The sequence below is a fragment of the Rattus norvegicus genome, chromosome 14 (assembly GCF_021556685.1).
Source record: "Rattus norvegicus strain SHRSP/BbbUtx chromosome 14, alternate assembly SHRSP_T2T, whole genome shotgun sequence".
Taxonomy (NCBI): Eukaryota; Metazoa; Chordata; class Mammalia; order Rodentia; family Muridae; genus Rattus; species Rattus norvegicus.
The window spans coordinates 69,802,473-69,819,549 of record NC_141547.1 but is presented as its reverse complement, the minus strand read 5'-3'; the positions used below and the strand labels follow the sequence as shown (position 1 = coordinate 69,819,549).

General features: G+C 35.3%; 1 protein-coding gene across 19 annotated transcripts in view; it reads right to left on the bottom strand.

The window, feature by feature from the left end:
- The window catches only part of Lcorl (ligand dependent nuclear receptor corepressor-like), a 136,193-nt gene that overhangs the window by 32,244 nt on the left and 86,872 nt on the right, over positions 1 to 17,077 (bottom strand). For 10 of the 19 annotated variants that reach the window (XM_087584061.1, XM_087584074.1, NM_001432820.1 and 7 more), the window contains one exon: positions 6,196 to 6,289. The exons of 1 other annotated variant lie outside the window; for it this stretch is intronic. In XM_087584061.1, coding sequence (XP_087440187.1) covers positions 6,196 to 6,289 — 94 coding nt within the window. Of the gene's footprint in view, positions 1 to 837; positions 4,951 to 6,195; positions 6,290 to 17,077 lie in introns of those variants that run through there. 8 more of the 19 variants (NM_001432821.1, XM_087584070.1, XM_087584068.1 and 5 more) reach the window with 2 other exon arrangements.

The following is a 17,077-nucleotide window of genomic DNA, read 5'->3' as shown; positions in this document are numbered from 1 at the left end:
CAAAGCCCAGGGTGCAAGTCTCAATACAAAAATGAGTAAGCCCTGTCAAAATGATAAAAGGTAGCATGGGTTTAGTAATATAAGCATGTTATTTCACTTTGATTAATCTAATAAAATTATTAAAACCACTGACTTCTATCTACCTATTCTGACATTCTAAGGAAACCTTTGTTTTAAAACAAGAGTTTTCTTATTGAATCTGCTAGTTTTAATACTGGAAATTAAAAAAAATTTCAGTGGTTGCTGATACTAACCCAATAATCCGAACAACAGATTGATTTATCAGACTTTCAGGTATCAGATTCTACCTTACATAGCACGGAGGGCAACTTAAATACAAACTTTTAAAATATACTCTTTTCTTCAAGGTTCCCCCACCCTCATTTTTTCCATCTTAGAAAAACATGTGTGAATCTCCAATTCACAATTTATTCTCAAGTAATTATATGAAGATGCTAAAAGTAAACTTTTGAGACAGTCTCACAATGTAGTTTTGGGTGCCTGGAATTCACTATGTAGACTAACTAAGCTGGCCTAGAACTGAGATCCATCCACCTACCTCTACCTCCTAAATGCTGAGCTTAAAGGCCACCTTAATCTAATTGGCTGTCATGCTTTTTCTTTAGATCAATTATAATTCTTCCTGTTTACTTATAAGCCCAAACATCTCGTTTTTGTTTCTATGCCTCCTTTTTGTTAGAAATTTATTGCTGAATATTTTATTGGAAAAGTCAAATTCTAATACTATTTAAACAAAACAAAACAAAAAAACAAAACAAAACCCAAAAAAACAAAAAAGATTTTTTATAATTAATCAAAGAATTCAAGATAGTCAAGTTTTACTTTACTTTTCTTTTACTGAATGAGTAAATTAACCACACACTGACAGTGTTGTAAATTTAAGTGCAAAAGCATTGAAGTGCTTTACTACAAATTACAACCTAGAAACACGTTAACTGAACAATTAAAATTCATACAATCAGATTTAGATATATAACAACACAAAGTAGGAACAAAATTACAGTACATGTACAACACAAGACAGATACGTGAATTCATTAGAAAATATTGTAATAAATAATTCATGAATTATAGTGCAATTGATTTATGCATAAATATAACTAATTGCCTAACAATCAGTTTATATTAACAAAATCTGTCAAAATCAAGGCAGCCACAGAGTTTTACTAAATTACTGCAACAATGGAAATACTGCAATTAAAAAAAAAAACCCACAAGTATCTGCACTGTAAACAACTAAAAAAGAAATCAGTTTCACTAAGTCAGTATACAGTTCAATATAAAATTGTCATCAGCTACCAGAAATGGTTTAAACAACTTTACTGAGCAGTAGTTTTCTAAAAACAGAGGCACTGTTTTTTTCTTTTCCTTCTTTTTTTATTTTAAATATAAAATACTTGAGGAACATTCAAATAAGTAGAAAGCATATAAGGGTTGCTTTCATATTTATTAAAAGTCAGCTGAAACTGGATTTTTCAGAAACTGTCAATTAAGTAGTAACTGGTAACTAAATTTATAAAGGATTCTGAAAGTTCAACATAAAGCACATTTTAATAGAACCAGTGGGGAGAGGGGAACCCATAAACTTCCCTGCCTTTCCTAGTTTGTATAATTAAAAAGTCAACTCAGTAATACAAACGTTATGTTTCTTTTAAAAGTTATGGGTTGATCATTACCTATAAACTATCAAAAAATATTTTAATTTACTATTTGACCAAAAATAAATAATAAGTACTAAAATGCTGCAAATTAACTATGATATTACCTATAAAACTACTGATCACTGTGAAGTCAATAGCAAAATGATCCCTGATTTATGAATCCTGTAAAGTTTTTGGTCAGGTCATCTTTTAAATGATATAAAAGTGTTCTGTAAGTTTCCCTTTACTATAAACTTCTCAATCAATTTATCAATGTAAATATAGTGTGAGGAATAAAAAAGCTCAATACAATATAAATATTATGTAATGCATTCGAGCTCCCAAAGTTTCGCAAGTAAAATTCTGTATAAAGAGGTCAAGAAAATTGTTTTTGAAGCATTTACTTTTTAACTTTGTTTTTCAATGGGAGGAGGGGGAAATATAATAAATAATCCATGTTCTGGTCCTCACAAAATATGGCTTAATTCTTTAAAAAGAAAGATGACCCTGACAAATGCTGTCTTGTAATCTATTAAGTATATTTTCTTGGGGGAAGAAAAAGATCAAGAGGATTCATACCCTAGTATGCAGGTAATGTTAAAACAGCTGAAAATGTTCAGTACAGATCTCAGAGACCAAGTGATTACCTGGTCATACATTTTCTTATTCTTCAGTTTCTTTAAATACATGCAAGCAATTTTAAAGTTTAGTAGCTGAACAATCACATGTTCATGTGATTATTAAACACACACAAACACAAGTGTAGCAACACAAGTATTTGACAAGGTGCACTTATATTTAAATTCAGCTGTAAGAATTCCTTTTGGGTTTATAAAAAGTGGCTTAGGAACATGACCAGAACCTGAATTCTAATAGAGAAAAGGGGTGTAGGGGAGGCTTCTCATCTATAAAGCAAATCTCCTTTCTTTACATGGAGGTACATGCTTTATTACATTTTACTACCAAAACTGCATACTTCATAAACCCACATGAATACTCTGACCCATATTTTTAAAACTGTTTTATAAAAATTACTGGTTTCATATGAGTCTAGTAAAAGTTAAAATGCACTGCCCAGCTTCTAAATATCCAAGTAGTAAAGAGTTTACATTACTGAAAGTTCAAAACAGCGTCAGTGTTAAATATCTGTAAATCTATTCAAGACCCTGAACAAACTGCAAGTTTGGTTATTAGCAAAATGATAATGTATCACCCACCAAAATGAAATCTGTATTCATCTTGATAAACTGAAAATGTTTTGAAATGTCACAGCAGCAAATATATTAAAGTTACACTGAGGTTTTTCAGTAGGAGTGTGTCACAATCCTTAAAGTAGTCATAACGTCAACTAACCAGCACATTTAACCAAAATGACCATTCTCAAGCTTCTTCTGTGCACATCATAAACATGCTCTAAGTTGCATTCCAACTTTCTTTTCTAACCTTACACATTAGCTTATTTTTTCAAATGAAAAACAAAATTAAATTACTTTAATAATTAAATTTAAATTACTTTTTGTTTTTAGTATTCCATCTTATATTAAAGGATTCTATAGCTTCTGGGGTTAACTATGTCAGCTTTTTTTAAAATTTAAATTATATACTTAATAACCCCAACTTCCTGCTAACTCAACAATTAAATGATAAATATTAAATTTTACTATACATATCCTTTAAGGTTTTCTCTTCTATCCTGGCGGATGCACTTTAGTGCATTCTGTATTTCATAGAACGCACTGTAGTGTATTAATACTGTATCTATTAGTTACTCTCAGTACAGAGGTAACTATTCGACTTTGATTGGTTCTTTGACATACTCACAATCATTTTAGGTATGTTACATAAAAGTGTTCACAGACTATTAATATCATATTTCCATTATAAGATGGTTCAACTGAATGGCTAGAATCTTTTTACCCATAAAAAAGTTTCACTTGACAATTACTCGTTTTCCCACATTTTATGCTATTGACTACTAAAGAAAACCTGAATCTTTTTCACCTATTTATACAAGGATTAAATACAAACTATCAGAATTAATAAGCAACTCTATAATTCTGTCCACAGTGAAAACCCTGAATAAAACTTTTTCAAAAGGCATGTAAGTGGTTTTTGAACTGTTAAATTTCATGTCTCCTGTCAGAGTGAGCATTTGTAATTTCCACATGTGTATGTAGATACACACACACACAAAGACTCACACACCCTTGTACACACACCCACACACACACCCACACACACACGTTCTCTAACAGTAATCTACACAGGCTTGCTGCTGTTCCTGCAGCTGCCAGTCCCTGAATCTGTCATATATAACCCAGTGTCTGGTAATCGTAGTTTCTTCTTCGGAGGAGTCTTCAGTGTTCCAGATCTTTCCTTTACCTTGTATTCTAAAGTGCTGTGAGGTACCCCATAGATTCCTTGTGCTTTGGAAACACTCATTTTTCCACTCATTACCATTGCAATGGCCTCTTCCATGATTTCATGATCATACTGTCGATAGCGGCCACGTTTTTTCCTGGGCTGCTTACTATCTTTCCGGTCCAGTCCATCTTCAGTGTTCTCAGAGGCTCCATCAACCGTTCCATTTTTAGAATTAAGACACAAAGGAGAGAGGTCCCCGTGTAGAAAGTAAGAGTCAACACTTGAGTGAGTTACAGGCCCAGAACATTCTATTTTGTTCTGTTTAGGGAGTATATTTTTCAGTTTTTGGAGAGCTGATCCTTCAAGGACTGACGAGGTTTTGGAAACTTGATACATGACATCCAGCAGACCAGAACCATCAGGTTGTGATTTTGAAACTGAATTTACTCGTAGCTGAGGAATTTTTAACTGAACAGTAGGATTTGAAGTTTCATATTGAAGGCTTTCATTTTTTTCTTTAAACTGAGTAACCATTTTCTGTAGAGTTAACTGATGGAGGTAACTGGAAGCTGTTGGGAATTTTAATTCTGAGGTTTCAAGTAGGTTGAGTTTACTTTTTTCTGTGCGCTCTGTCTGAGCTCTTGCCCACAAGGCTACTTTTTGCAGCACAGCACAAGTTTCTTTACTTTCTTTATATGAGTAACTATCATTGAAATCTCGAGTTTTGTTTTTAAAAGTGGCAGGCTTCCCTGCTGGTAAGGCTTCTAAGTGGAGAAGTAAAGTTTTTTGAGGTATGCCATAAAGTATGCCTGCTTTATTTATGTCCAGTGCTCCAGACTGAATGTCTTTCAAAGCTTTTGAGAGCAAACCATCTGCAAACTCAGCACTTCTTTCCACATAGTCCTCTCTGTTTCTGTGTAGTCTCCTGGATGGATGGAATGAAACGATGGTAAACTGGTGTATGAGAGACTCTCACAGCTATGGAAGGGGAGGGCCCACTCCTTTATTACACTCCTTGCTTAGGTAACATCACTGCTCACTGCACCTTAGGGCTGTGACATGTGGGAGTTACTCCATATCAAAGCAAAGTCTACAGTCCTGGGAGGACCATGTGTCAATGACACGGTGGCCTCGATGGGCAGACCTTCCAAGAACATAAAATCCTAACCGAGTATTGGTAAAAATATTCTCAGGATGTTGCTTTTCCTCTGAAAGCTGCTTGCAGAGCAACACTTAAAATTTTTTATTTACAATTAGAGTTCCATTATAAAAATACCCAAATCCTAAAGGAGTTTTTGTTAGTAGAAACGTGACGTTACCGCTAAACAAGTAATAAAAGAGTCAACCCATTTAAAGGAAATTTGTAGCAGCAAGAATACTCCAAACACAGACAACTCAGTTCCACAGACTCATTTGTCCTCTACATAAAAACTTAAAATCTGAAAAAAGATGTAAATGAACATTTCATTTTAGACTGTTACTATATTTCAAATGCAAGTTCGTACTCTTTTAAGTCTGTTACACCTGTGACTCCAGCTCTATTACAGCTTTAGCTGAAATAAATTCATCTCAGATTTAAATGGGACAAAAAAAAAAAGATTTCTATGCAGTTAATGAGAAGATGCAAAAGTTACAAAAATCCAAAAATCCAACAGAACAGCATTTCACTAGTAATTATTTATTAAGTTAATTTAGTGAATTTTAAAGACATGAAAGGACCTTTTTGTGGTGATACTAGATACTGTTAAGCTGTCTGCCACCACACTAAAGCAAAGGCTGTAAAGCTCTATGCTAGTTTAGTATTAGTAACTACAGCAGTTTTAGAAATGGTTCATCGTTTTTAAAAACTATTAAAGTTACATATTTCCCTTAAAATTGCCTCTAGTATTTCAAGTTCTCTTACTTGTCCTGCTTCTTAGTTTGTATCCCATGATTAAATTGATAGTTCATTTTAGTAACATGAATTGAAGTTTGGTGATTGTTCTGATAACTTTTCTTTAACAGAAAGAAAAAAGAAAGAGAAGGGACAAATGAAGGTATGAGAGAGACAAACTTATGAGTGACAAAAATTCCGAGAAAGCTATGTCAGTCCTACTCAGCACAGAATTAAGTGTTCTCTCCAGAGGTCATTTATATTAACATTGAATTGTATTTCCTGCATTCTGCTTACCCAGCCACTGCACTTTCAGAAGGAGGAGCACACATGGAGGACTCTTCAGATTTTATGCTGGTTTTCTTTGTAGAGAGATCTAACACTCCATCCCCTATAATTAGTGCAAGAGAAAACACTTTATATTTGCACAGAACACTAGTCCTTACATTTCCTGCCCCATTTTACTATGTATGAATGATATAAATTCCACACTTATTCAATATGATTTTAGGACATGACTGAAAGGTACTGCATTAGGACAAAGCACAAGAGAGCTGGTACTGCCAGGTGGGATAGAAAAAAAACCCTAAATACATGATTTGTTTAAAATTGTGCAATGTTATGTCAATCTGACAGCTCATCCATGATTGGCTTCTCTCAAGGCTGGCACTTTGGGAGATCTGAAGCAACCCAAGTTAGAAAAGAAAGAATAGAATGTGTTACGCATGGGAATAGAATACCTACTTATATACTATTTTAAACTGCTTTGAACACACAACAGTTGAGCCTGTGCCTATGTTATATCTAAGACGAGATAAAGATACTACCTAAAACAATACAGAACTTGGAAAGACAACCGCTATAAAACATACTTTTCAGTATTTTTTATTAAAATGTAGTTACCACAGATATAATATTGGATTTTCACAATTAAAAAACTTAAATGATTCAGAAATTGTTAAAAGGATAAGGCCAGCACAGAATGCACTATTAACTTGAAATCCAACAACAAGTAATACCGGAAATAAACATCTTTCTATTTGCTCAAAAACTGAAAAGGCAAGCCTTTGGAAAGGAATCATGAAGGAAAAAAAAAAAACCTGCTTAAAACTAAAAACCTAAAAAGGCTAAAGAAAATTTACTAGCTTTCATAGTAACTAAATCAATCCACATAAAAAAATTAAATGTCTAGGGAGACATAAAGATGACTGAATAAAACACTATATTTATAACCTCTTTTGTAGAAATGAATCACCATGCAGTACGTGCTTATTGTGTACAAATCAATATGATAGAATGGCAGCACGAAAACAAACAAGCAACCCCACCTCCCCCAAAAAAAACCCACACAAAGTACCCATTCTTATGGCACTTGGTATCAAATAGGACAATCCAGTCCACACAGTGCTCTGCCAGCGATGGGGTACTGCTGAGGAAGGCAGTGCAGAGAAGTGAGAGTGAAGGTCAGGCCGCGGGTTAGTAGATTAATAAGCACATGTGCCCGCATAGTTACACACATCAGTATTACTGTTTTTAAAGGTAAGGACTTACCACCTAGAAAAGGCTGGGTTAGAACTTACTGACTAGCTCAGGCTGACCTCTTGTGATCTACCTTCTGAGTGCTAAGATTACATGTGTGGACAAACACCCCTCGCTGTGATAAGTTGACTATGCTTGGCCCCTTTGAAGTGACACTGTTAGGAGGTATAACCTTGCTGGACTAGGTGTGTGTGGACTGGTTTCCTGGGCTCCTAGAGCTCAAGCTCTACAGTGCAGAAGAGAGCCTCCTGATAACCTACAGAAGAGAGTCCTTCCTGTCTGCCTTTGGATTAAGATGCAGAACTCTCAGCTCCTTCTCCAGCACCATGACTGCTTGGATGCTGCCAGGGTTCCTGCCATGATGATAATGGACTAAACCTCTGAACCTGTAAGCCAGCCCCAATGAAATGTTTTCTCTTTTAAGAGTCATACCTTGGCCATGGTATCTCTTCGCAGCAATAAAATCCTAACTAAGCACCTAGCATGGGACGCAGTTTTCCATTACTGTTGTAGGACTGTCATCTAACAGGATCTTGAACAAAATAAGGATTCCCAACTGAGCAGATGTATTGGAAAAGGCTCTAAATGAAACAGTTTGTACAGAGGACTACCTTATAAAATTACTTGAGACTTTAGAGGAACAACAGGGGCTGGGGTAGCCAGAAAAGAGTAAGCAGGCTAAACTGAGGAAAGAAGGAAGAAGACAGACAGGGCCACACGGCCATGGCTCACTGCTGAGTTTAACTGTGAAGGACACAGGAAGTTACTGAAGGATTCCAGGAGACTGACAGGATTTCATCTTTCTAAGGCATCAGTGCCATGCTGAGTAGACCACCAGGCCTGTGGAATAGGGAAATCTACCTGGAAAGCTCCATACTGTTTTTCATGTCTAGGGTTCCACACTTCAGTCCTTCTCTTTTCTTAGGAGTTCTACTCATCTCCCCTCGTAATCATACTGATCCTTCTCAGAGCTTAGGAATCTTTCAGTCACTTTGGGCATAATTCGGACTTGGTGGTTTGTCATCACTCTAGGTTTCCATTCCAGCACTGCTATATCCATTATTCACCATTTAGCAGGTCACCATCTAGTTGTTACGGTTTTACAGCTGGCTTATCTATTTCATTTAGTAATACATCACTCTGTCTAGAAGAGTGCCTGGCCAAAGTGATCAGAAAATATTTGCTAAATAAACAAAACTAAAAAACTGGAAAAACTTTAGTGTTGAGTTACAGATTAGAACACAGATCGGAAGAGTAAAGGAGAGAGATAAAGTTCCTGCTACATAAAAATTATTATTCCAAGTACCTTGACAAATTCATCCATTCAGCCTAATTTTATACAGTTTTCAATAAAATCTTGTATTTCTCATGCGTCTAACCACTTGTACTTAGTTCTTCAAAAATGCTAGTTATTTCTCAAACTGCAAAAGAGCATTCCCTCTGTCCACAATGTTCTTTACATCTGCTCAACTTTTTGCATAGCTATTCTCAAGGCACAATCTCTGCAAGCAGACTCCTTATCCACCTGTCAGCAGCCTCTTGCAACCCATCATTGTGCACTGGCTGAGGTTTTCTTCCTGGGAGTAAAAATTATGTTTTAAAACAAATCTTAGAGTTATAGATATTATGCTTACATGTATGTCTGTGCACCCCATGCCTGCCTGGTGCCCATGGAGGTCAGAAGAAGGCATCAGACGCCTGCTGTGGGAGTTACGAATGGTTGTGAGGTACCATGTGGGTACTGAGAACAGAACCTGGGTCCTCTGCAAGAGCAGCAAGTGTAGCTATTGAGCCATCTCTTCAGTTCCAAGAAATAATTCTTTAAGAGAACTAAATCAATATTCATTAAAATTAATGAATAAATAATAGTTTTTTCTGTTTCACTATTTCATTTCTGTTAATTATAAATTGAAGTTTTACTATTTTAAGAATTTTTTTCAGTGCATTTTCTTCAAGATGTGACTATTGCCTGACCCCTTTTCAAATTAGGTTTTAATATATATAACTTAAACAGAGGGGGAGGGGGTACACTTTACCCCTAACTCTAATTGCTAGCCAGAGTTTAAGAACAAATCAATACGTCTGTATAATTTTAAATTCTTCTAGACTTTTGATGTGCTTAATTAAATTCATTAATTCTTCAAAGTGAAAATTTTCTCTCTTCATATACAGTGTAATAGTGGTGGCGTTCCAGCTGGGTCAATAAAGCTTTCTTTTTCTTTTCAATCACCATCACATAGAGAAAGTAAAATTATACCTATTTTCAAACTGGATGAACTATTTCTAAGTCTCATACTATCCTTTAAGAGATCTGCTCAGATCAGGTTAATAGTTCCTGGCTTTTTTCTCTGTAGAAGTCCAAAGGTGGTAACATTTTTTTAGTCCCTCTCCATAACCAAGGATTGTATTACATATATTAAGTCTGGTTCTAAACGGACTTGACAAGATATTATAGTCTATCTAGTGAAGATGAAAACATTCTCCAATATATTTTTGTCATAAAACACTGAAAAATTTCAGTCTATGACAATTTACATAGTAAACAGAAGCTCATAAATAAGTATATGCATAGATATTCTAATAGGTATTAGATTTTTGATACATTTTAGAAATCCAAAGAAAATATCACATTTTCTTAGAGTTATCATTTCTATTAAAACATATTGCTACTATTTTTTTTCAAATATAAAGTCTGTAGATTTGGAGAAAATTGTCACTCTTAGTATTGTCTGAACTGGAAAAGAGAAATGTAGTAAGAACAGTGGGTAAGGAGCACAGACTGGGAAGATCAGAAATGGAGGCAGAGCATTTTCTGGATCCAAAGGATAATTTGTATGTTGGCAAATGGTAGTTCCATCTACTGTTACTGCTTTTTATGAATGTCCATATCTAAAGTATTAATGACTCATCAGTAGGTAAGAACTGTACTCACTATGCTCTCATGATGATGTACTTGAATAAGTAACACTGTATTCTCTTTAATATATGGTAGTTTACTTTCCATTCACCTGTCAGTAGATATTCATGTCTAGTTTTTCATTCTAAGTATCTATTGTCTTAGAGGCAATGCTGATAGAAACACCTTAGTAAATAAGTATGCCATCTTATGTCCAAGTTGTAAGGACCTTTTCTAACTTACACCCACAAGTCAAAGTGCTAGACAATGATCCATGTTTATTTTCAATGTCAATAGGTATTTCAAATATTTATAATTAAAAATTGTGCATTTAGCATGCAGTATGTGTGAATTTTTAAAGCACAGAAAACTACTTTCCGTATAAATCCATAAACTGGTGATATCAACAAATTAGTCAGAGAGCTTAAAAGATTTAAGGAGATCTAAATATATTTCTAGAATGTATTTATTCTTTGTGAGTAAACAAATTAGAAATACAAGAGTCAGTAGTACATTAATTAATTTTAAGTGATTAGTATATGATTATCATGCTGTTATTTTTTCTGTATGTTTAAAAACAACCAAAGAATAAACACAACACTGTTTTTATTTATTAGTTGCAGACTACCATTTAACATCAGAATGTAATTGCCTGTGACCAAACCCTACTGAAAATATTCAAAAGTAAAGGCAGGCCAACAAAAGTGTTCAATAAGGACATAGAATTAATTGTACATATTATACCACCAAAGACAAATTCAAAAGTAGACTGATGTTTGAAAATTTAAGCCATGATGATGCTGAACAATTTTTTCAGCATCGACATTTTATCAGGTATTCTGACAAAAATTAAAAACTGCTTCCAAACTGACCTCATCTTTTTCTTCTAAGCTATTGACGAGGAATACTGTTGTAACACAAAATTGTTTTCTTCTCTTCTAAGGTCATAATTCTTTTTTAGATTTTATTGCTGTTGTTACTATTAAATGGTACTCTGCTTGCCCTGTTAGCGTCTACACACTTTCCAGCATTATTCCCTACTCAGTTGTCTTTCACAACTTTACAGCACATTATTTAGGTCAATTCTATACTATGCCACTTTCATGTAAGCTGCCTAGTCTAAAAACACAAACTCTGTAGTATTTGAGAGGTATGGGTTAGAATATATTTAAGACTTATTGCTACTTAATAGATTTTCTACAGTACTCATTTCTTAAAATAATGGCATAAAAGCGGGAGTAATTCAATGGTTATTATCTTCATTTATTAACCGAGCACTGGTTTACTCAATGCATATAACCAGCACATAGCAATCTATACAGTAGATCCTTACTAATGGATGAGTAGTGCTGAGCTTTGGAGTCTGTTCACTGAATCAGTAATGCTCACCTGGCAAAGACTGAGCATTACTCTCTCAAAGAGCTGAAAGTGATTTTTAACCAACTCCCCTTTCAAAAGAGAAACACTCAAGACTTTCTTCAGAAATGTCAAGATAATCATTAATGCTTGGCTGAATCTGAATGTTAAGTGAAAAGCATTTGCTAGTTCCTCACACTGGCTCTAGTTGCTAAGCAATGCAAGTCATGTGGTTCAGTGCATACTCGACTATGAGCATGAGTTCAAAAGTCTTTGAAGCCACATTATCGATCATGAATATTAAATATACCAAAAAAAATTATGACTCATTATATGAAGGACATGACTACAAATGAAAAGGAATATTGTCTGGACAAGGAAAAATTTTTATAAATAGATTCCACAAAATGTTAAAATTATCACTAATAAAACTTGTCATAATCAGTGCTTAAACAGAGTAATGTCAGTATCATTAAAATGCCTTCTGGCGGGGTTGGGGATTTAGCTCAGTGGTAGAGCGCTTGCCTAGCAAGCGTAAGATCCTGGGTTCGGTCCCCAGCTCCAAAAAAAAAAAAAAAAGAAAAAAGAAAAAAAATGCCTTCTGGCTTTTTCATCTTACCTCTCTAGTCATGCTTTATTTCTTCACAAAGGGCCTCCCCTCCTCCCCCAGTATACTGCTTAGTAAGGCATTGGCTCTGCACTGTTTCTTACAGTACTCGTAGGGGAAGTTTTGTGGTTATAGCTCTTAATCAGAGGTATTTAACTGACTGCCAGAAAATATTTGTAGTTTCATATAATCAAACATATGAAAAGCTATGATTCTTTTCTATGATGGAAAGTATGCAAAGAGCTTTTTCTGCATTTGAGTGTATGGCTAAAGAACTTGAAAGAAGCATGACTGGAAAACTAGTGAGAAAGGCATTTGAGGAACATGAATGATGTCTTTAAATGGTCAAAGAACATGAGGATATTTCTATTCCAAGCAAATGCTCATGCAAAGGTTACACTTTAACAGAGGAATTTAATAACCAAGTAGGCAAGATGACCCATTCTATGCAGTCAGCCTTTCTCTAATATCCTATTTGTTACGGCCCAATGGGCTCATGAACATAGTGGCCATGGTGGAGAGATGGAGATTATGCACAGCCTCAACAACATGGATTTCCACTCAACAAGGCTGGCCTGACTATAGCTGCTGCTGATTGCCAAATCATCCTGCAGCAGAGACCAACACCAAGTCCCTACTATGGTGCCATTCCTTGGCATGGCCAGCCAGTGACTGGGTGGTAGGTAAACTACATCAGGCCACTTCCTTCATGGAGAGGGTAATGTTTGTCCTTACCGGAGTATACATTTATATGGGTTTTCATTTCCTGCATATAATGCCTCTCTGTCCAAACTACTATCCATTAGCACAGTATTCTACACAGCATCAGTTTAGACAAAAGAACTAATTTCCCAGCCATAAAAGTGTGACAGTATACTTAACACTGTCCATACCATGTTCTTTATAGACTTGAAGCACTGGCTTAATAGAATGGTGGAACGGCCTTTTAAACACTGTTTAGTGATAGCACTAAATGGGTGGCAATATCCTGGAGCTCTAGAAAATCATTTAGAAGGCAGTATATGCTTTGAGTCAGTGTCTAATATATGGTACTATTACTCCTACAGCTAGGATTAATGGGTGCAGGAAGTTCCACTCATCACTCCCAGTGACTCACTAGGAAAATTTTGCTTCCTGTGCCTAGGCTTTCCTGGAGGGAATATTTCTACTAGGAAACACTACAAACATTCCACTGAACTGGACACTAAGCCTCCCTACTGGCTATTTGGGGCTTTTGATGTCCTTTAAGTCAACAGACTTTTAAGGAAGGAACAATATCAACTAGAACAATGACCTAGTGCAAAAGAGCACTTGTTGTTCTTCTAGAAGACCTGGGTTTGGTTCTGATCTCCCAAATGGTGGCTGAAAACAATCAGTAACTCAAGTTCCAGGGATTTTGATGCTCACTTCAAATTTTTCAAAAGTACACATATTGTACATAGACATACATACCAGGCAAAACATCCATACATTTAAAGAAATCTTTAAAAAGGGGGAGGAAAGAAAGTGAGAAAGGAAGGAAGGAGGGAAGAAAAGAAAAGGTGTTAGAGGGGTGAATGATTCAGACTGCAGGGGGAAATTGGATTGCTTCTCCATAAAGGAAGTAGGGAAGATTACTCTGGAGTGCAGGCGATCCTTTAGGGTGTCTCTTGATGCTATCATGTACTATGATTAAAGTCAGTAGGAAACAATCTACCCAGAATGACAAAGGGCACAGATGAGCTCTTCAAGAATGAAGATATGGGGGGGGGGGGGGGTTGGGGATTTAGCTCAGTGGTAGAGCGCTTGCCTAGGACGCGCAAGGCCCTGGGTTCGGTCCCCAGCTCCGAAAAAAAAAGAACCAAAAAAAAAAAAAAAAAAAAAAAAAGAATGAAGATATGGGTCACCCCTCCAGTAAAAGAAAGAAGAGCTGCTAAGGTGCTTGCTGAGGGTAGAGAAAATACATAGTATTTTAGAGGAATGTCTAGTAGAGGAAGATAAATACCAGCTAAGACCACATGACATGTTGCAGAAATAGCTGATATGAATTTTTCCATCTTACTTTGTTAAGAACACGTATGCACAAATACATATATATTAAGCCGATACCTGTTTTCTTTCCTCTATTTGTCATGGAATGTACCATTGATTGAGGTATAATTAGTGGTTTTTATAAATCTGTATTATTATTATGCGAAGCTAAAAGACTAAATATTCTTCAAAGGGCATTGCCACCTACTCTAAAATATATAATACACTTGTGGTAGCAAATGGGATAGTAACATTGTGTAAGGCAGAAATATATCCTGGTGGTGAGTATTAGCATTTGGAAAATAAGTGCAATGCCAGGACAAGCAACTGGGTGTCAAACTGACAAGGATGGACTTGGGACAGCTAATCTTGAATGTTAACTTGATGTAAACTAATGTTAAATCAGAAAGAGGAGACCTTAACTGAGAAATTTCCTCCATTAGGTTGGCCTGTGGGAGTGTCTGTGGGGAATTTCCTTGACTAATGATAGATGTGGGAAGGCTCAGACTACTCTGGGCTGTACCACTCTGTGTAGATGGTCCTGGGTTGTTTAAGAAGGAAACTGAGCATGCCACAGAAAACAAGCAACCACGCTTCCTGTCTCTGCTCTTGCTTGACTTCCTGTCCTGATTTCTCTCAATCAATGATCAGGATGTTTAAGTCAAATATATCCTTTCTGCCCCAAGTTGCTTTTGATCATCATGTTTTCCAGAGCTACAAAAGCAATAAGGACAATGCTGTAATTTAACATATTAGAATTTATACAATAGCATTAATGTTTTATTAATACTACTTTTCTAATTACAGGACAAAATGATTGATGGTCAATTAGCATGCAAAGTTCATAAGGCTACAAGTGATGAAAACTGCATTCTCTCATCTAAGAAGTCATATTCCAGAAACTTCATTAGTCAAAATTCTATTCTGTCCAGTGTTCTGAACAGCTAATGTGCTTTTCATATTTACCACTTAACATTTTTATGAGCAGCTTAAGGTAGAAACCTATTGTCAACCTCCTTTTGGGTGTGTAGTCAGTTGCAGAACAGGACATCTTCCCCAGTGATCTCTACTGACACCTGCATCTTACTAAGATTTCAGTAATGCCTAGGAAATATGAGATTTTACTGATTAATATTGTGACCAACAGGACCCAGTTTTAATTACTCCACTATAAGTCCTTCATGGGTCTTAAAGCACACTTCTCATAACCTTGATTTTATTATTCTTGACTCTTTAATACTTGTCAATTTTAAGATCAGGAAATCATTTCACTTTAGTAAAACCATCAAACTAGCAAAATTCTGACTGAACGTTAAATATGCAAAAGTATTTCTAATCAGCTGAGATGTAAGTCTATCAAAAAGTTATATGATGTTCTCTGTAAGGTCTTACACACTCTATTGGTCTCATTTTTTTGGTTTTTATGATTTTACTTTTTCTATCAAGATAGGCACTTGTAGTCCAGGCTGGCCTTGAACTTCCAATCTTCCTGCCTTTTCCTTCTAAGAGCTGAGATTATGGATTTGTACACTATCTTATTTAGGATTTGAACTTCTATCTGTAAGTTTCAATTTTCCTTTCTTTTGCCATCTTTTCCTAGTTGCAACCATAAGTCTGTCAGACACCAAGGTTCTTGTTCTATCCTAATAGAATGCTACATTGCTTCTGTAAAGGGAGAGGAGAGACACAGTATAGACAGCAAATAAAAATGTAAAAATCCCAAGCTTTGCAATGTCCAAAAATTAAAATATATATATTTTTCTTAAGTATTATATTATAGTTATATTTTACCTTTCTTATAGCCTAATAATTAATATTTCTCATAAGCATAACTAATGCAGTCTAAAATCAGGTTTCCAGTAAGGTAGATTATTTCCATCTTTCAATATTGATAAGTCTCTAGAGCCTGTTTCTTCTAAACACACTGCTGTGCTCATCTCTTAAGAGTCCTAACATAAATGCATTCTGGGATCACTTCAATGATACTTTAAAAAAAAAAAAACTCCTCAGTTTCTGAGTCATCATTTGTGAATATCGCTGGATCATTACCTATATCTTATCTCTGATCAAGCATGGGATAAATCAGGAAAGACACCAGCTTTTTCTTTTCTCTCCAAGAAGTGATATGATCCCTAAACCATTCCAATAAAAACTAACTGTTCTTTCATCTCCACACAAGCCACTTTTTTGGCATCTTCCCACATTCTTAAAAGGCTTTTTTGGGAGATCTTCTGTGAAGACACATATCTTACAAATAAACTCTATAAATTCAACATGATAAGGTATCTCTGTATGTTTTACACGATAGGAGTGTAGTTTACTTATCACATGTACAATTTAACCCTTTCCAGTCATATCATAAAAAAAATAAAACAAAACTGGGAAGTGGGGGTGGCAGAGATGGCCTTGCAGCTTAAGAGCAACTGATGCTCTAAAAATGACCTGAGTTTGAGTCTCAGCACCCTCTTGGTGCTGAGTTATAGATGGTTATCTATAACTCCAGTTCTACCTTCTTCTACTTCTAAAGTCACATGGCTTACATGTGTTACACTGACATACATGTAGGAAAAACATTCATATAATCAAATTAATATAAAAATGAAAAAAATCTCAATGGTAAATTATCTATTTCTTTCTCATCTCAGTTCAGAAACTGAAGAGGAAATACTAAACTAATGTTTTGCACTATTTACTAGAAAAACAATTCTTTCTCATAGTATCTCTTTATACACATACTTTATTTTTTAAGTTTCTCAATGAAATCCTTACTG